This window comes from Motacilla alba, chromosome 3, assembly GCF_015832195.1.
Source record: "Motacilla alba alba isolate MOTALB_02 chromosome 3, Motacilla_alba_V1.0_pri, whole genome shotgun sequence".
Classification (NCBI taxonomy): Eukaryota; Metazoa; Chordata; class Aves; order Passeriformes; family Motacillidae; genus Motacilla; species Motacilla alba.
This window is the reverse complement of record NC_052018.1, coordinates 101143954-101164834: the sequence shown is the minus strand read 5'-3', so window position 1 is coordinate 101164834 and position 20881 is coordinate 101143954. Positions and strand designations below refer to the sequence as shown.

At 49.9% G+C, this 20881-nt stretch overlaps 1 protein-coding gene across 2 annotated transcripts; it reads right to left on the bottom strand.

The window, feature by feature from the left end:
• Positions 1-8098: 8098 nt before the first annotated feature.
• Positions 8099-20082, bottom strand: LBH (LBH regulator of WNT signaling pathway). Of its 2 annotated transcripts, none has more exons than XM_038131043.1 (3): positions 19923-20082; positions 19073-19175; positions 8099-10597 (listed from the first exon to the last, which is right to left on the bottom strand). In XM_038131043.1, the coding sequence occupies exons 1-3, from the start codon at positions 19946-19948 to the stop codon at positions 10394-10396; spliced, it is 333 nt and encodes a 110-aa protein (XP_037986971.1). In that variant the 5' UTR covers positions 19949-20082; the 3' UTR covers positions 8099-10393. The 2 variants fall into 2 exon arrangements, with proteins under 2 accessions (XP_037986971.1, XP_037986972.1); XM_038131044.1 differs by lacking the exon at positions 19923-20082 and adding an exon at positions 19331-19846.
• Between the last annotated feature and the right edge of the window lie 799 nt (positions 20083-20881).

Sequence of the window (20881 nt, the reverse complement as noted above, 5' to 3'; positions counted from 1 at the left end):
GCACTGTGGCAGGTTTCAGACACAGGGTGAAGGGCACATTGCATGTGAGTGTGGGCTTGGGTAAAAACCCAGCTCCCACGTTTGCAAGAAAATCGTTACCTGCTATTTCAGTTTGCTGGTTTCAGACTTGGCTCCAATTTTGTGTAAAACAAATAAAATCACCTACAAAAATCCCACCCCTCTAACTGCAGCCCCCTGGGTCATCTCACCCAGCCTCAAATCTTCTGGTAAACAATGCTCATAATGACAGACACCAGGCTGCTCCAAGCCTCTGCACACATTTGTAATATGTAACACAGCACATGAAAACTGTATCTCTGTGTAATTAGGAGTGCTCAGAGCGGTGACTCAGACATTCCAGTGCACTTTCTTCTTGTCGTTAGTGTGCGAAATCTAACTTTACTCATTTTTTCCAATGACTTTGGACTTTAAAAACAGCAATTAGCAAAGGCAACTTGCTATCAGCTCCTGTCGGTTACTCGTCCTCCCGCCAGTCCTCCGCTGTGTTTTGGTCACAGGCAAAGCTTTGGCACTCATTTCCCCAGACTTGCTTTTGTCCAGAGGACCAGGGCAGCCAAGTGAAGAAAATAGGTGCTAAACCTGAAGCCCTTCCACACATCTTTGTGTTAAACATCTGATCATAGAAGTAGCTCTAGACTGGGCCCTTATGTAACACGGCAAATAGCAGATAAGACATGGAATAAAAATTCAGAGACATCATTTTCTCACTTCTCCTTCTAGTTACCACTAGGCAGGCATCGACAGATGGAAAGTGAAAATACTGTACTCTCATCGTTGTGCTTCTCCTGCCGTGTGTTTTATGGTGCCTTTCATCTGTGCTGCTCACAGCTGGCTTTACATGCACTGTCACTGTCACACTGCTGCAGCTGCACGAGTGGCAGGCTGCTGCTCTCCACTGCTGGCGGGTGCTCTGCCCTTCTATGAAATGTTTCCAAGGGAGCTGTGGAGCCTGCTGTGCTTTGTGAGGGGCAGGGGAAGCTGCTGCTCCCTCTAGCATGCTGCTGGTCCCTGTATTTTTTTTCCTGGTGGGACAGACTAGTTGTGAGACCCCAGCAGAGGAGGTTGAAAGACCAGCATCCCCCTGAAATCTGTGGGGAGACTCTTGTCCAGCCAACCTGCCCAGGTGAGCCACCACTGATAGTACTTGGATTGACATGTGTGGGAACAGAAAAATGCCCAAGAGAAATACTTAAGTCCACAACATTTTAATATGAAAAATTGGAGCGGAAATAACAACTTTTCCTGAGACACTGAGGTGATCCCTGGTGAGCAGAATGTGCTTGTCTGCCATTTGTTGCAGTGAATCTCTGACACACACAGAAAGATGGGGAACTGTGCAAGATCCATGTACACCCAGAGGTTTTTGCTGTGGGAGCAAGGGAGCAAACAGGATCAGGCCCTACAGCTGGGCTGCAGACAAAAGACAGGGAGTCTATTTAACCTCCTTGGTCTGTTTTCCTCAGCTCAAGTGGGAGGAACCTCATCAAGAGTTTGTGAACTAGCTGCATGTGGTTTGTCCCTGACACCTCTCCTTCTACTTCCATGGTCTTCATTGAAGTCTTGCCTGTGTGTTCCTCATTCTTCCCATTTGCCACTGGGTTTTTTTTCACCAGTCATGTCACTTCATGTGGCTAATGTCCTGCTGGTTCAGGGTTATTTTTTAAGAAATGTGAATTTTCCAGCAAATTCAGTCCACTGGGCTCACACAGAATGGCTGGCCATGGATGCATTAATCTTTTTGCACCACAGAAGTGGGGGCACTGACATGTGAAGGGGCAAACCCAACAAGGTGAAAGTACAAAACAAACCAAGGGTGAGGTTCAGCTCATCTGGATTCAGCTGCTTGAAAGCTGGGCATGCAAAAGCATTGAATGGTTTGGGTTTGGAGGGGACCTTAAAGATCATCTAGTTCCAGCCCCCTGCCATGGACAAGGATGTCTTCCACCAAAGCAGGTTGCTCAGGGTCCCATCCAACCTGGCCTTGAACACTTCCAGAAATAGGTAATCCACAACTTCTCCGGGCATCCAGTGCCTCACCCTCACAGTAAAGAATTCCTCCTAAAATCTAATCTAAACCTACTCTCTCTTTGAGTTTGAAGCCATTCCCCCTGTCCTGTCACTACAGGCCCTTTAAATAGTTCCTCTCCATCTTTCTTGTAGTAGGCTCCCTTCAGGTACTGGGTTACCCCAAAGCCTTCTGTTTTCCAGGCTGAACAGTCCCAATTCTCTCAGCCTTTCCTCTTAGGAGAGCTGCTCCACCCCTCTAATCAACTACGTGGTTATCTCCATCCTCTTGCTGGCCTGAGGACATTCTTTCCAGATAGGCTGTTAAAATGATTCACCTTCTGGAGATGTTTACTTCCTGCCATGGAGTACAGCAGGAGACCTAACAACTACCTCAGACTAAACACCCAGATTTTAATTACAATGGAGGCAGCTCAGCATGACTAGCCCAGTGCCAGGATGGGAGGTGGCATCACTGGGTCTGAAGCTTTTGGGGTCCTTTCTTCCAGGGTCTGGAGCTTTTGCTGGCTCTCTGGGTAAAACTCAGCCAAATAAACAATTTCTTCTTACAGCAGTGGCTCTGGAGAGTTCTCCTGATCCGGTTTCCTCAAAAGTGACTGCTGCTGCATCACAGCAGGAAGCTTCCCTGTGGACAAATATCTAAGGCTTGTTGGAAGAGACAGGTATGGAAAGTCACTGATGAAAAGTCCCTATAAAGAACAAAAAAGTTAAATATTATACTTCTTGCATTCTGTGGCCAATCCCATTTTACAGAGGTCAGGACTGGTTACAGAGGTTTAGTTGCTCCGATCAAGTAAGGCAGAGGTAGGAAGTCCTGGAGAAATCACTTGGGCTGCTACTGAGAAAAAGTAGAAAGGATTCTGTATGGAAAGGAGCACATGGACAGGGTGCAGTCTGTGAAACATGCTGCAGCAAACAGGCAGATGAGGAAGGCCCTGGAATGGGCCAGGACGGCTTGAGAGTCCATCTGGGAGCACCAATGGGGTGCACAGTAGCAGACAGCATGACTTTCCCCTGCCCCATATGAATGCCCACAAGGCTCTTCCCTCTTCCACACAGAGGCACCCACAGCAGACCCAGCTAGGAATCCACATCTGAGTGCTGCAGATTTGGGCAAATCCCATTTCAGGTCAGCTGAGAGTCCCACGGATAGAGACAGGTCATGAGACTGCTCACTTCAAAATCCCTTTGTCCCTGAGTGCAAGGGATAATGGCCCCTGCAGGATCTGCTGAGCCTGGCAGGGACTGAAGAGCCCCTGCAAAGTTCCCCTGGTCCTACTGTCAGAGCAAGTTCATGCAGGAGACCCTGCTCTAAAGCTGCCTCTGCCTTCCCCTCTTGTGAAGGCACCCCAAATCCCAGCAGCTGGAACGTTCCTGGATGAAACCCACCGAATGCATGTCAGAATGTGCCAATTTCTCAGGAGGCTGAGCAGAGGGTAAAGCAAGCTGTGGGCACTGGAGCGGGGCACTGAGAGGCAAATCCCACCTGCACACACACACACACACACACACACACACACACACAGCCTCCCTAGTGCACTGGAAAGGGTTTTCCCACCTGAGGGAACATGGAAAGCAGCTGCACCACTGCTGCTTGCCCCACCAGCCACCTTCAGCCAGTTCACCTCCACACCAAGGGACCCAGCATTGTTGTCACCCGGCCACAAAACAGGTTTTAAGCAAGGGAAGTGTGGCTGGAGCTCCGGTAGCAGCAGGGGTCAGTCCTCACCCTGCAGGCAGCATCCACGGCAGGCTTGACAGTGCGGGCAACAACTGCAGTGGAAAAGAGTTGTCAAACACCGCTCAGGAAGGCTGGTGCTTGACAAATATTTGTTGAGCTGATTGTAACCTGCCTGGCCCATACCTCTGAATGCAGAGAAGCTGTGGGGAAGAGCTCAAACCCCTGCAATAGAGCCACCCTTTTTCCCTGCCCTGGCACAGCTGGAGAAAGCCACAAATCTGAGCCACCTCCTCACCCCAGCTGAGCTGTTCTCAGCATGGACAACAGCAGGAGCAGGCTGTTACACGAGTGACCACACTGGAATTATATTCCCATGTTTCCCCTTGTGCTGATCCTCACCCTTGCAGTCCAGAGCCAAAGGCAGCGGCCGGTGTGACCCTGGAGGAGGTGGGGAGCTGCCTGGCTGCAGCTGGACTCTGAGGCTCTGGCTGCTGCTCCATCCCTGCAGCTTGCAGCAGAGATGCAGGCTGTGTGCAGGAGGCTCCCAGCATCTACGGCAGGGCACTGTGCACACAGCATGTGGCCACGAGCAGCCCTGGGCCAGGGGATGTTTGGGACAAGGGCAGGACTCACTCTGGGACAGAGAGGGCAGGAAATACCTGGGCTCCTGAACTGGCTGAGGGCAGAATAAAGAAGGAAGCACTAAAAATGAAAGCAGAGCTGCCGTGACATTTTCATGCTTGGCTTCTGACATCCTCTCCCTCTCATACACTTGACTTCCTTGCTTATTTTTATCAGATGAAGCTGATGGTCGCTGCTACGGTAACCCTGTGTGGTTGCAGCTCTGGCAGGGACCGGGTGCTCAGTGCATGCTTCCTTTGTGGCTTGTGCAGTCTTCCCACCCCTCAGGGCTCTCAGAACAGTGCGTTTGACTTTGTTATGCCTCAGCTGCCTGTTGTGGTGGGCGGAGGTTCACCCCTCCTGGCTCCGTTCCCTTGTCTGAAGCCACTGCTATCTTCCATCTCTTCTTGTCCTGTCTTTGCTCTCTTCGGTGGGAAAGGTACAGGTCACTGACCCCAAGCATGGGTCTGGGCGTTTTTGTTCTAACGTGGATAAAGCACAAGTCAACTTTCACATAGTTGGTGACTTGGTGTGGGAGAAAAAGCTCTTCATTGACAGGAAAAGGTCTGATTTGAAACAACAACAACAAAAAAATTTACTTCTCTTGCTTTTACCCCAATCCTTCCCCTTTTAGCCATTATAGGAAAGGTGAGACCAGAGAACAAAGGAATCTCTTCTCCCCAGCTGGTTTGTCTCCAGTCCTGGCACCCAAACTGCCCCAGCCTGCTACCCCAGGCTTTTGGCTCATGCCGGGGCCATCAGCACAGCATGACACAGTCGAGCCCCACACATCTTTTCCTCCAGGTGAACTTCCACTGAACAAAAGTTGGGAGCTGTGGAGGTCAGTGGGTGCCCCAGGGTTTGTCCTGGCCACATTTCTAGTCCTTCAGGCATGAAACCGTGGAGCCACAAGGAGCTTTGGCAGAGCAGCTCTCCACTATCACACCTAACAATCCCACCCACAGTGCCCTCCCTGGCTTTGCAGCAGCTCCTGTTCTCTCCATCCCTGCTCATCATCACATAAACACACACAATGCTCCCGCCAGTCCCAGGCATTTCCTGGGTGAAGCAGGTTTCTCTGCACTCAGTTCCTCCCTACGTGATGGGCATGAAGCCTCTTCCCTCCCACTCCTAAAACCAGCACTCGTAAACCTTCATTTGTGTAAGGATGGATTTGAGCTTAGTTCAGCAGAGCTGCTCTCCAGCCAGGCTTGCACAGCCCTTTCTGCAGGTGGATGATCACTGGGGCTGTAGAAAGTGACACATTTTAAACACAAGTGGCTCAAAGCCAATGACACTGTGCTACTGACACTGCTGGCCTCCGGGAAAGCCCGGGATGGATGGGCCACCATGCCTCAAGGGATGTCCCACACGCTGCCCTCCCGCTGCAGAGACATTGACACACACGCTGCTGACCGTGGGGACACCAGGCAGGTGCATAACTAAACTCTGCTGTGCTCCTCTCAGATCCAGACAAAGATTTGTGCTGGCCAAACATAAGCAGAAAGGCATCACTTGGACCATGAAACACCCAGAGCTTTTCTCCTCAAGTAAGGATTTAGGGGTAGCAATTCCTCTTGTTTATATAGAGATGTGTGGTGCTCAGGATTGCTTTTTGAGAGCTCAGGGCATGTGCATTACAGGCTGTTGCTCCTCACTTCCCCTGGCTTGTTCCAGGTGAGTAGACTTGGAGGATTTTGTTTTAGTTTTGATTGTGCTTCAAGGCATCTTAAAGCAGATCAGCATCACAAGGATGAAAGCTCCACATCCTCACAGGCTAGGAACTTCCTACTGGGATTAAAATTGGAAGGAGACAGCTCACCTGAAAGAAAATTCAGCTTCTCCTGTTGCTTGCAATGATAAAGAGTGTAGTTACACCAGAGCACAACTTCAACCTTCTCCAAGGGGACCTGTATCTTAGGAGTGGCTGCTCCCCACATGCAGTGCTGGTGAAATATCTTTGCACTCCCACAGAGCAAGAATTTCTCCTGTCTGCACTCAAATGCAGGCAAAGTCAGATGCCAGCAGTTCATGTGCAGAGGTTCAAGTGACTGTGGGCTTGATGAAGGTGAACAGAAGTGGGTGCACACTGAACACTACAAATGAAAATCTGGGAGAGTGAACACCGGCTAAACTAAGCAGGACAGCAAAGCACAGCTTGCTGTGTCATCAGTTTCAGCTACAGGGCAAAGCTTGAGGAGGACAAATGCCTCAGGTTTAAATGTTCTCCAAGAGAAACATTGTTCTGTGTGCAAAGAAAGGTCCTTATGCCACCCATCTTTTTTTTGGTGGATGACTAAGGCTTATCCATTCAGCAGCAAGCCCATTTTCATTTGATGATTCAAGTTCCAGTTTGGCAACAATAGTTGGAGTCAAGGAGCAGGAGAGAGCCTCCTTCCTACCAGCACTGCTCCAGGCTGATACAAGGCAGACCCCCTGGCTGAGCAAGCCCCACTCAGGGGCCAACCCTTCTGGTCTTACCCCAAAATAGGATGATACATCAGGATTCATTCTTCATTCTGATGTGAGCCTGAAAATCCTGTTGGTGTGCAGCACATGGAAGCAGCTGACAAGTCCAATGCGTTTGCAGTTTCCCTAACCAGTGCTTTATTTTAAACAAAAATGTTCTGGGTCAAGAATAAACACCTTTGCTGATTTCAGACCAGCACATCTGGTCGTCTTGCAGCAGCTTCTACAAGGCAAGCAACTCTGTGCCTGAGGAAAGGAAGACATGAAAGCACCTCTGCTAGAGGTTGACTGAAGAAAAGGAGAGGTCAGCTTTAATATTGCATTTGTTCTCATGGCATAAAATATCCATGAGGGTTGAGCATGATACAATTCATCTTTGAACTGTGGGGCTCACATTGAGCATGCCCTCAGTTCAAGCATTAAATGGAAGGGTCATTAGTTAGTGTATTTTAAACTAGTCTCATGTAAACATAACACTCCAGCCTCAGCTGGGCTTGTTTGCCTAGGTTAGATTAGAGTGTTAGCTGCCAAATCACAGGAACTTCTATCCATGTACCTTAAAGATATGGGTATTCCAGGGTATTTGCTTCTTATCACTGGGCTTTAGTGGAAAATTTAATCCCATTAAGTACACAGCTTGAATTACTGAATCCTGGCATGGTCAGACTTCTACACCCAGAACAGTGCCTTGGTACCAGAGAAGCTCAGACTCACACTCAGAAATGCCATTTTCCCCAGCAGCACCACAAACTGCAGCACACAGCCACTGGAGAGTGACAAGACAACTACTCGGGAAGAGCTGACCTCTAGACCCAAAATGGTCAACACAATCAACCCTGGGTAGCTCAGCTGAGACCCTGCGAGCACACAGCAAGGCAAGGCTTGTCTTCGTGAGGGCTGCTCAGGGCAGGGAAGAGCATGCACAGGGAACATGACTAACAGCAGCTGTGAATAGTTTCCACTCTCCATTACTTCACGTTCTGCAAGGTTAGGTAAGGGGGTAGATGTAGATGACAAATATAAATACAGATTTTTTTTTTTTTTTCAGGAATAAATAAACCAGAGCAGCAGTTTGCTGCAGCCTTTCACACAGCAATGAGCAAGCACAGGAAGATGGAAGGCAAAGGTGCTGCCCCTCAAAGTTGACTTAGATTTCCAGTGCCAAAGGGCATGATCTGAGGCCAGCCACCAGTATGAAACCAGCATCTCCAGGCTCAACTAACAGCCATGATCTGGAAGGTTGACCATCCCAACCCACTTTCAAAGTACAAACAAAGCCAGTACGTTTGGAAAGCATTTTCAAACTTTATTTACAACTGTCACAGTGACAAAAATGTAGTTTGAAAAAAATGCTAGCTTCTCCCTGAGGCTCAAAAAAGAATTACAGAAATATAGAATGTATATCATACAACAGGAGTTTTACTGGAGTGCTTTGTTCTTTAGATACGTTCAACAACAAATAGAAATATACACAATACTTCCAAAAAAAGGATGCAGACAGAAATATGCAAGTCTTTAGGGCAGACAGCAGGTCTGAAGTCCAAGGATTGCCATCTCACTGCTGCCCACATGGTAATATCTTTGATATAGAGCTTTGACTTGATGGTACAGATGGTAGAGACCAATAGAGAGTAACACTTAGAAATAAGACAACTGGCTGGTATGCAGGTGTACAAGCTCACTCCAGTAAGACAGCAAGACTAGAACAAGTGTTACAGACACAACAGCTGAATCCATCGCTAGAGAAAATGGTATCACCACATCATGGCTGTTCAGTGATCAACCATCCAGCAAGGTGGGCAGGGAGAGTGTCTGACTGGGTCTGCGTGGCTGGACCAGAGGCCAGCTGCAGTGTAGGAACACTGAATTTCTCCTGCTTTGTGCTAACTCATCTCCAAACTCCGATCTGTCCAAAAATAGTTACACAGCTGATAAATTATTGCCATTATGTTGAAACACAAGCGAGACAAGACTAAAACAATCCTGCCAATACGTTAAAAGCAGTTCCCAAACCCCACCAGCGTTTAACTACTCATGAGGTATTAAAAATACAAATACACACATGTCCAAATAGATTTTAAAAATGGAACCAGTTATAAGCAAAGGGGGGTGGCATTGGGATTATTATGGAAGTTTGGTTAAGGCCTTGACATTTCTTTTTCTCTTCCATGACCCCAGATTTGGTTTAGGTGGTAACTGCTCTCATCCTATCCCAAGACTTACTGGCTCCCAAGCTGGTCCCCTAAGCTGCAAGACCATCCCTTTCCAGGAAAGCAGCAGGCTACCTTGTCTGGCAGCAGACTGGCCTTCTCCTTGAGGCAGGATATGGTGAAGAGAGGACAAACCCAGACTTCACAAGCCAGTCTGCACTTCATTAAAACAACCACGAAGAACGTTTCACCCTGACTAAGAAGCAGGAATGCATCTTGTCTCAGGACACCCAGGCTAATCCTCTCCCAGCAGACCCTATCCTGCAAACCCCACTGGTGATCCACACTAGATCTGGTGTTTTGTCTTTGGATGACCCCCAAGTCTGGCAGCCCCCCCCCCCCACCCAACACTCCCCACCAGCCTGTCCTGCACTGAGGAGGCCCTGCAGTGCAAAGCTGGAGGAGAACCCCCCACCCCAGCCCTCTCAAGCCCATTGACCAGCAAGTTAAGAGACACAAAACCCTACAACTTCAAGGACATCAAGGCAAGGAGGCGTAGATCTCCACCCTTAGGCTTGGGGCACTGTACAAGACCAGACCACCCACAGCAGCCTCAGCAGATAGGAGAGAAAAATCTGAGGTGTTCAAACCTACATGAGCTCTTGCTGCAGACAGAAGCACCTTTTTACATCCGATGCACACCACCTCATGCTCACCACCTGCAAGATAAGCTAGGGCGTTGCAGGAGAGATGACAAGCAGCAGCCTAATGCTATCCTGCAAATACAGCTGCTCAGCATTGAAGAGTCTAAAGGCAAACAGGGGAAGAAAGTAACTTTGGGGGAAGTGGCTGGAAAACAGGCTCAACAGCGAGAGCAAGAAACCAGACTACTCCTATGGACGCTCACCTTACCCTAGGAGGTGCCGAACCAGGGAGAGCTACAGGCCCCTTGTCACTAGATCATTTAGCCATGCTTTGCTATGGACACCCTTCCACCCCCCAACACACAAAATGGAAGCTGTAAGAAAGGCAAATCTGAGATATTTTGGCTCTGTTCTCATGCTTTTAGCCAGAGGCAGCTCCCAGCCAAACGCTGCCACCTCCAACTTTCCTCCCCCTTCCCGAGCTCCCCCTCAGCAGTCCTCGTGTGGTCACCCTCTGCCATGTGCTTGGAATTTCACTGCTGCCTCCGCCTCGGAAAAAATACAGATAATGATCTCGAGAACAGCAAACATTTCTCTGCGTTACTTCCTTCCTTCCTCAGGAGGTCTGGTGACACCGAGGGCTTCAGTTCTCAATACAGAGAATACAAAAAACTAAGATCTTGCAGGTGCAAAATTGAACTTGTCTTATTAAAAAGACTTTCAAAGAAAGTGTGGCTCTTCCTTCAGAAGGGTGCAGTCCCTTGCCTTTCCTCAGATGCCATTTATTGCTCCTTGTTGTCCTTCTTTGCGTCTTCACAGTTTTCTTCCTCCTCCTCCTCCTCATCCTCCTCCTGCACGAGGAACTCTTCAGGTGGCCATCTCAGCTCCCCGCTCTCCACGTCCCCCTCCGTGGGCTCCACCACGATGGAGGGCAGGCGGTCCTTCAGCTTACAGTAACGATCGAAGTCTGAGGGGTCGGGGAAGATCTGAAAGAGCCAAGGAACAGTCTGTGAGAGGGGCTGCATTCACACAGTCTCAACTAAAAACCCAGCTCAAGACATTTAGGTCTCCAGGGCAGGCTAGTCTGGACACAGAGTCAACCACTGAGTGATGGGAATACTCTTGAAGCTGTCAATAACCTTTTCAAGTCTCCAAGTAATGGAAATGAGCACTGCCCAAGAGGCTCCCGAAGCACGCGCTTGCTTGGATAGCGCTCAGCAAATAGGCACCTGCCCTTCTGGATATTTATCCAAATGCCTCGCCCCCCCTCACCCCTGCTTTTGCATTAATGCTCTTCAGTTTGCACACAGAGCTCTCTCCATCAGAGAATCTGAGATCTCATTTCCTGCTGCTGGTCAGGCCGCACATCAGAACACGCTGCTTGTTCTCCAGGCTCTGCTGCTGGGAGGCAGGAGGCTCGTGGCAACCCAGGGCTAGCACAGCCCAGACCCTTGCAGCAAGGGCCTGTGTCTGGTATCACTCCAGGGCCACGGTGCCAGCCTGAAATAGCTCAGCTGCATTTTAGAGATAATTCTGGCAGTATTCTGCACACTACAGCTACCACACATCAGCAGGGCAACTCAGCAGGACACTCATTTTATGGAAGGGCTGGGGACTAGACTGTATTTCTTCAGGAAAGGGGCACCTGTGGCACAGCAAGCAGTTGTGCACTGTGTTTCTCATGCAGTGAATACAAGGACTCCTGGATCTCCAGCCCTTCAAGGAGCACCATACCCATTCCCTCCCATCCACTGCTTGCCGCATGGATGCACAAGCTTGTGCAGTGCAGCAGCACCAGGGCCCAGACTCACTGGTACAGCCAGTGATACACACTTTGATCCTACTAGGAACTGAGGCAAAATGTGAGTAAAGGGAAAAAAAAAACAAACAACCTGCTGGTGCAGTGTTAGCAGCAGCTTTGCATGACTAGATTGCAATATGAACAGAAAAGGTTGTGTTACTTGTGGGTAACTTGCTGGGGGAACACCCCAGCTCATCCAGAAGGGAACTGGATGGGCGATACATATTTTATCACTGCTGGGTGATAAAATCCACTTGCTGCATCAGACCTCATGGTTAGTAGCCAGAAGATTAAACAACCACCACCTGCTATTTCAAACAATTTTATCAGAGTGTCCATTTCACATTAGAGTTGCATTTAAACACCCCAAAGAAGAAAATTACAAAGTACATTTCCTCCTTGAGGTTGTAGGCCAGGTGAGAAGTCATGTGGCTGTACTTTTCTTGGAACATCACCTGCATTCAAGAGAGTTACAAGAGCATCCTTGCAGGGAGCAGCACTGCCAGCCTTGGCCTCAGTCTGAGAGCAAGATCTCATCTGCTTTGATCTTTGTGGTTCCAGTTACAAAAGCAGGCTCCCCATCCAGGAGCCCTGAGCATTAACCATAAAGCCCCACTCTCCTTGTGCCAATCACGTGGGTACCCACCACCTCGAGAAGCCCTGGCCACAAAAAGTGAAACAACATCTATCAGCTCCTTCTTCAGCCTAGCAGCTATTAGCTACAGCATCACCTCCTCGGCAATACTCAGTCTTCTACTGGTTAGCCTCATTCTTCCTTCACACCCAAAGCTTTGTGGCAATTGCATTGGAAAAGCCATTGGGCTGCTACCTAACACAAATTCAGGCAAGGGAACAGAAAGAGATGCACAAATTAGGGGCTGTTTGCACGTGATCATCTAGTCCTGGGGACAGTGGTGCAAGACTCCATCTCCCACCATCCATGTTTTTCAGGTGCACAAGAGCAGCTGAGGTCCCTTGAACACAGACACATCAACCTGGGCACTGCAGTGTGAGCTACTTGCTATTAGTCACTCTCAGCACCAGTGAGACAGCAACTGTTTCTTGGAGCTTTGTGGCTTCTGCTTGGCCAAACAAAATCAGTTTCAGGCACACAGTACATTACTGAAAGTACAGTCAGTGGCTCTTAAGCATCAAGTTATCTAAACCCAGGATAGGGAAAAAAAAATACTCTTGACATTACATGGTTTAGAAGGTTGCAATGGAAAAAAAAGTGTGGTTCAAGAGGTTACATAAGCTGATAATGTCATGAAAATAGCCTCCTATGGAAGAAAAATAGCAGTACAATAATTAAACTAACCTTTGGCTGCTATTATTTTAAGCACATTAGGTCAAATTGGAGCAATTTCTTTGAAAATAGCCTGCCAGATTTTTTTTCCAGAAACTAAGTAGTAGTCATTTCCTTACAAACAAATATCCGCAAAATGTGGTGTGCAGCTTTTTTAATAATAATAAAAAAAACCCTAGCACAATCTTATCTCAAACAGCTGCAGGACAGGCTGAACCCAAGAAGGTCAGGATTTTTTCCACTAAGTCATGCTTTTTAATCGTTGAGGCAGCATGAAGGGAGATGTTGCAACTGCACTTTGAAGGGGCGTGGACAGTCAATGGAAAAAATACAGAAAGGCAGATTTCCTCCAGTGTGATGGGCAGGGTGACAGCAGGCCAAGCATAGGGGCCCAAGGAAAAAGGGTTTGAAACTAACTGTACATCTGGGGAAGCCAAGTGAGAAGGTTAACCCAACCAGCCTCCCCCTTCCTCTTCACAGAAAAAGATAAGCAATCACCAGCTCTCTCTGTCCTGCTCCAATAGGGCCATGCTACATTTGTTGGTTCCACAGGCCTTATCTGGTCCCACTCCAGATTTAGACAATGAGGAGAAAGAAACCTCCCTAATTTACAGCAAGCTCCACACTGGGAATTGCAGCAGCTCAGCTCTGACCTGGGAGCTCTGCACTCTCTGGCACAGCAGCCAGGACCTGCCTCCAAGCCTTTCTGCTCACATTATCCTGCCCAGGGGTGTGGGAGGAAGGCTCTGCACCTCCCACCCCACACAGAGGGCAAGAGCCATGGGTTAGCTTCTCCCTCTCGTGCATGATGGGGTGTGCAAGGTGACGTGTGTCCACCTTGCACACAGCTGAGGCAGCCACCTTCCCCTGGCAGACCTGGTCACTTGATGGGGGACAAGTGACAAGCAACTGGTCGTGATGGCTGCCTAAAAGCAAACTTACAGCAATTCAAAGGCATCTTCCACCCCTTCACTTGCATGATACAGCACAAGGGGCTGCAACTGCTTCCACACAGTGGAAGAGCCTCCCCTGTAGCTGAGCCCCAAATCCTGACTATGGAGAGACACATCCAACACCTCTAGATCCAAAGAGGACATGTATGTTGCTTCTTACATCACTCAACATAGCTTCTTGCTAACAGCAAGACTGGTTTTTACAGGCCCCTCTGGATTTATGTCTGGGAACTGCTCTCCTCATGAACTTATCTAGATCACACACAAATCAACCAAACTCTTGCCTTGCAGCTGGAAAGGGCAGGGAAAAGCAGAACTTGAAACAAAAGCTTGAAATGATTTTAGGACGATCATGTTTGCCTCTGTTTCAGATGATCTAGCTCTACTGTCCTTGGATGAAGTCTTGGCAACAAGAATGGAAAGTTTTCATTGCCGTGGGGAGGCTCATACCCTCTCTCAGCATTCACAGGGATGGAGAAACACCAAAAGCAGGAGAGATGTCAGGCAATTAAGAAGATTAGCTCAGCACTACCATAATCCAAGTGACACTTGTAAATTCAAAACAACTTCCACATGTGTACTCCATACCAACACCCATAGTTAAAATGCCTGTCTCCCCTCCCACGGGGCTGAAAACCATTTAAATTGTATTACAGAGAGACTAAAGCAATGACATCTTTCCAAATTAAGTTACTGGTCTGGGGAAAGCTTTGCTTGACTGTGGTAGCTCTATACAAGACTGCAAAGTCTGCACTGGGACACATCCCACTTTAGGCACAGGATGCATCCCTGATGGACACATCACTCATCCTCCTTGGACTGAAGGGCTGAATTTTGGGCCTCTTCAGCAACATCAATATTCCAAATCCCAAATCAGCATTGAAGTTCTGAAAATAAAACTTTAGTGCCACTGAGAAGCATGGCAAGTTCATTTCAGGAAGCGCTTCAGTCATCTCTCAGTGTGCTCTCTGGAGGACTTCTCCAGCCACAATGCATACATTTACTCACACAGTAGTCGTGACTCAAGAACGAGCTCCGAGTATGTACACGGCAGCTGTGACTCAGGTTGATGAGCCACAACAACTCCCCAGCCACAGAAATACTGCCCTGTCTCAGGGCATGATGTCAGGGAAACTTCCTACATCTAACCATTTTCCCTCAGTGTAACAAGGCATCAAAGCAGGGAGGAAAAAACATGCTCCGAGGTGCTGCTGCTGTCCTCAGTTTGGATTTCAGTGGAACACTTGTGCACAGCATAGCTGCCAACATGATTGCTTTTGTATCTGTTTATCCCATATCCTGCTTCTGTCTTCATTGAGGTCCCAGGCCCTGGAATACACATTGACTCTGCCCATTAATCTTGTCTAGCAGCCATGCTTGCTATCACCACCTTTTTGCAGCCTGGTCTCAAAACCTTCCACAGCAGCAAGCAACCTCTGAAGGACTTCCCCTGCACAAATCAAAGCTGCACAGACATGAAGCACCGGACGAGAAAACAGTTACAGAGGAAGTTCAATTTCTATTGAGCCAACAGCCCTTGGGCCAGTAACATACTGGTGGTCCAGTTTAACTGGAGGGATCCAGCACACACAGCTCAAGCCCCTCAACTCCCTGGGAAAGCCAGTGCTTCCCCAGGGCTGGTGAAGAGGTGTTGCACTCACCAGAAATGACTTCCCCAACACCAACCTTTTGGCACAGCCACTGGATAGGCCCTTAAGCCTATTTACCCAGATTCAGGCACTCTGACGTGATTGCCAGCGAGCTGTGGCTGTGATTAACCTACACAGATCCCAGCATGATGCGATCATGACTTAAAGAGCTCAAGCTCCCCATGACAACCAAACCTCAACTGAGGGCATGAGGCAAGCTCAGCCTCTGCAGGCCAGTCTCCTACATGGGAGCTGAAGGACCAGCGAGTCACCTGCCAGCCAGCCTGCAGCAAAGCAGCACACTCAACTCAGGACACTGCCTCCGCTCAGAACACACACTTTGGGCATTAAGGCATTTTCAGTTGTGCTCAGAACCTGCTCCACTTCCAAGAAGCAAGGTAGGATTCCAGTCAAGGCACTGTTTTGACAACGGCTCCACGAAATGATTAATTCAGCCTCGGTTTCGGCGGCATTGTTCGTGCTGCTGGGAGGCAGCACAGAGGACGAGCTGGCAGAGTGCTGATGAGGCTCTTCAAAGCATGGGTATTTCTGGGGCTGGGAAACAGCAAACAGTGCATTAGCTCTGGCTGGCAGCAGAAACAGCCTGGCTTGCTGGACACTGCCAGGCAGGAAGTGCGTGAAGCCCTCCACAGCCACATCTGTTTGTAGCAGGGGCAACTTGAGCCATCAGCTGCATTTCAATGAGTTTTTTGTTTAGTAAGTCCCATGGGAATTATGGGACATCTATTAAAGATCCAGAAATAGCTTCTCACTGCAGGCACAAGACCCAGCATGACATCATCTCTTCAGTCACATCTTCTGTTTTGTCTCTGCTGCCCTGTTCTGAGACTCATGCCCCAAATTCTCCACTCACTTCTGCTCAGGCCCTTGGAATCTGAACCATCTTCAGGGGGATCAGAAAGCAGCTTGCTGTCAAAAATACAGTAATAAAAGCTGTCTTGCAGAGGATGATTTTGAAGCTAGCATGCTAACTTACAAGCATTTTACATATTTACTGGAAAAAAGGCAATCTTATGATGAGAAAGCATGTTTGCTTTAAGCCTATGGAAGCAACTCAGTTAATACTGGTATTGCTTCTGCAGTCTGAGTTTTCACACTATTGAGCAGTGATGACCAGCCCAGCAGAGGGCACAGTACTTTATTTACCAGGGAGGAGAGTGCAGACCTTCAGCTGATGTCTAGGACAGACAGACACCCCAGTGGGTGGAAGATGCAAAAGAAAAAAAGTCAACAACCCCAGCTCCCTTCATAGCCACTGAGACAGAGAGGAGCCAAGAAGTTCAGTGAACTCCACAAGACAGAGGAATCAGATTGCTGAAGTTTATACTCAGAGTATGAGCTTGCTTCCTCAGTTTACTTCCAAGTAAAAGAAAAAAAAGACTTTGAAACAGTTCTCTTGGTAGGACAAGTCTGTCTGCAGCAGGTACTGATGTGCTCTAGAATTCCAGCAGTGCTGCTGGGCTGTAACACCTCCTCTGGTCCAGACAGTTTCATGCCTGCCTCTGGTGGCAGAAGCAGCCCTCAGTCTCGCAGGCAGCATCCTACTGACCAACTCCCAGGCACTCCCTGCTCTACACAGCTTGAAGGAGGAAATTTTGAACCCCAGTTTGAGGTCATCTCTGTAGTAAAATAAATTCAAGTTCTACTAAAGGAACAGGACAAAATTTTGAAGATAAAAGCTTGATTCTGGCTCCACTTTTTATTTTTTGCCTCTCATATCCAGCCAAGGGCTGTTACACTTTGAGTGCCTGACTCTGCAGATGAGTGCAAGAAGATGCTGCAGCTTAAAACAACAAGCCTCAGTGTAGGAGCAGTCATGCTCCATTAGCCCTGTCTGGTTTTAAGTTATTGCACTACAGCTCTCAGACAAGCATACAATTTTCCATGTACCAAACTCTCTCCATCAGCAAGATGAGGCACAAAGTGCCAAAGTCTGAGGTAGAACAAAAAAGTTCATGGTGCGATTTGCATCAGATTTGCCCTTGCTGGTCTCAGTTGACATTTCAACCCTTTAAGGACGTTTTCAACTTACCTTGACTTACACTGTGACATTCTCAGCCCAAGAGCCAGAGAAGGAAGGCTGGATCCTGCTCCAAATCCTCTTTACACTAACCTGATTTAGAGGCAGACCTCATACACAGCCCACATACTACTAGTGCCATAAGGGTCTTCCATTTCAACTCCTCTACCCTTGCTGCCATCACTCTTCATCACATCAAGGTGAAGTTCCTTGCAGGCATTTGAAAAAAAAAAATATCTACAACTAGACCACTAAAGAGAACAGATCTAGGATGCAGAAGCTCTGCACAGATATGAGTCGTCAGCTTTTATGACTCACATGTTCAGGTGATCCACTCAAAACCAAACAGTCCTGTTCCCCAGTTGGCCAAAGCAGACTTATCAAGGTCATTAGCACTTGAGGAAGAACCTCACTGAAGTGATCATTAGAACAAGCAGGGCACCTAGATTCTGCCTCTCCCTGGGAATTTGGATGGGTCGATAGAGGCATTTGACCTGACTGGATTAAGCCTCTTCATAAGGTGACCCATAAAGACAGCCCATGCGGGTTACTTTGATTGCCTCAGATTTGACAAATGCCATTGCCCCTGCACTCTGTCTGAAAGAGGGGCTGTACACTCCCCACTAGCTCAAGTACTGAAGCATAGCACAGATATAAACCACACAGCTTGCATTATCCAGAGCCAGAATCCTGCCTAAAAGAAGGAATGCATCCCCTTTTCTTCCACATAGCTACGGCTTCTGCTGGAGGCCTCAGTGGTGGCCCAAAGTTCAGTCGATTTCATGCTCCAGTGCACTGCTGCTGCCTTGTAGTTCCCTTTTCAGACAAACATTCGGCACCTCATCTGAATGCAGGCTTGGAGCAAATGCCTCCGTGCAGATTGTGTAACATCTGCAAAGGACAAAGCCTGCATCTGGATGTGCCGGTAAGAGTCACCCGACACACAGAGCAGATGCAAGTCGTCCACCAGCATGCACCATCTGTGTCAGATCTCATCAGTGAGCCTCCTGGAAGTGAAGGGAACCTTGGAGCTGGGAAGCTAAGGTGCCTAACTTGTGCTTTGATTAACTACAGGCTAGGAAAGGAAGGGGATACTAAGACTAAATCTAGCTGCAGACCACTTCTTTAATGATCTAGAGATTAATAGCTAACTACATTGTTCAGAAGTTTCAGAATGAATGCAACTCGTGCCTCCAGGTACCAATATCTCCAGTGACATTTCATGGCTCACTTAGGCTGTGTCTGGCCTCACTGTATCTTAGAGAGGACTGTTAACCCTCTCAAATGGGCACATCAGTCAGGAAAATCAAGAACTAGATCAAAAAAATGTGGATGCCATATAAACAGTATCCTCCTGCTCTCAGCAGATCAGCTATACGCTGTGTTACAAAGATCTCAAGAGCCCTCTTAGCCCACTGAGTGGCATGAATCCTTCTTTAACCCATCTCCCACTGAGCCCTGGGAATGCTGAATGAGCGGGGGCTCGGTCACTTCAAAACAAGCAAATCCTCTGCCAACCCGCACTGATAGCAAGTGATATTTTAGACAACCATCTCCTGCCAAGCAAACATTCCAGTCTGTTGACTAGTTCTCACTACTGCAAGACCTGCTATTAGGTCAGGCTATGGAAGCGTACGTTAGACCAAGCTTACAGTCTAGCCCAGGCAATTCCACACGGGATTAGTGCCTCAACTGCCAGCAACACACTTACCTGATACGACAGCCCATCCTTGCGGGGGCTTAGTCCGATCTCATCCATGGCTGGGGTGTTCATCATCACTTCAGTCATTTCAGCGGATCGCAGATAATCAGAGCTAGAGACAAAAGACAGCATTCCAGTGATCTGAGAGGCTCCGGCAGGACTGAGCACGATTCAAGCGGCGAAGCGAGCAGCAGAGGCTGTAGGCAGTCTATTTCTAGTCCCTTCCTTCCTGCCCCCCCTTGGAAGGCAGCGGAAAAAGCTCAGTACCTCGTAAGCTGGAGCTACATCCAATGCCCTGGGAGCACCTCCCCGGCTCTCCCCCCGGGAGCCCAGCTCAAGCACAGCCGGGGACGCTCCGGCAGCAGCGCTTCGCTTTTAACTCCGCTTCCTCCAGCTCTGCCCCGCGGGGATGGGGGGAAGTAAAAAAACCACAGTAAATAAAGTGCAAGCGCGGGGGTTTTGGTTTTTCTTTCGGTTTTTAAAATTTTTATTTTATTTCTCAAGCCGGTGCGCTTTGGATCCCGCTGACTTATTTTACAACCCCGGGGACTCCCACGGCAGCGGAGCGCGCGGCGCCAATTCCAGCTCGGCTCTTGGAGCCTCAGAGGCATTTCCAGCGCGAGAAAGTGCAGCGAACTCCCTCCCGCAGCTCGCCCGCTGCGGTTCATCCGTCCCGCTACCGCCCGGCTCGCACCGCCCGCCGGGGGAACCGCCGCCACCGGCCGCCCTCCCTGAACCGCTCCCCGGCGCCCCTCGCCTGCTGCCGGGGGCGGCTGAAGGGGCTCGGCCTCAAGCAGCACCCCGCCACGGCAAGAGCCGCCATCCCCCCGCCCGCCCCCCGCGGGAAGCGCCCACTCACCAGGGCAGGGGACACAGCACAGACATGAAGTCCCAGCAGAGCTGCCCCGGGCAGGGGGTGGCGGAAGGGGCACCCAGGCGCTGCGGGACGGTGCGCGGCGCTGCCGGGGACCCACCAGGCTCCCTCACGCCTCGGCCGCCGCCGCTGCTCTGAGCCCCGCGCCCGCCGCCGCGCCGCCTTAAATGGCCCCGGGGGCGTGGCCCGGCCCGGCCCCGCCCACCCGCCTGACGTCAACTTTTTCATGAATGGCCTCGGCGCCGCCTGCGGGGGGGAAGGTGTGGGGGGGGGGGGGGTCCGTCCGTCCGTCCGTCCGTCCGTCCGTCCGTCCGTCCGTCCGTCCGTCCGTCCGTCCGTCCGTCCGTCCGTCCGTCCGTCCGTCCGTCCGTCCGTCCGTCCGTCCGTCCGTCCGTCCCCACATCCCCTTTTCCCCATGCCATGTCCCCGTGAGCGGGGGTGGTGGCTACCCCGTGCCGGGCGTTCCCAGTGCACAGAGGTCAGAGAGCTGTGTTCCCGCTGTTTCGCCCCGGGCCGAGGCGGGGTGCGGCCCCGGCCGCAGAGGGACGCACCGGCGGAGCCCCGAGCATCCCCGCGGCTGGCGCCGGGTCTCACGAAGCGGAGCGGGTCTCAAACCCGGCGCCCTCACGGCGGTGGTGGCGGGGAGGTGGCCGGGGACACGGGCGGGGACGGCACGTGCCGGGAGGCGGCAGCGGCCGCCCAGCCCCGCTCCTGCCAGCACCTTCCGTGCCCCGCACCGCCGGCGGGAGCAAAAGCTGAGCGAGCAGCTTCGAGGGGCCGAGTTATATTTAACAAAACGATGTGAATCGATGACGGGAAGGCGCGGGAGCAGAGAGAGAGGCAAATCCATTCGCTGCCCGGGCAGCGTGAGCACCGTGGGCAGCTGTAGGTGAAGCACATTTCCTGCATTCCCCTCCCAACATGAAACTTCTGGAAGGCAAAGT

Coding starts and splice junctions, on each gene's coding strand:
- LBH (XM_038131043.1), bottom strand. CDS start 19,948: ATGTCTGTGCTGTGTCCCCTGCCCTG. Junction 19,176..19,922: donor GTGCTGTGTCCCCTGCCCTG/GTGAGTGGGCGC, acceptor TTTTGTCTCTAG/CTCTGATTATCTGCGATCCG. Junction 10,598..19,072: donor AGGATGGGCTGTCGTATCAG/GTAAGTGTGTTG, acceptor TGGCTCTTTCAG/ATCTTCCCCGACCCCTCAGA.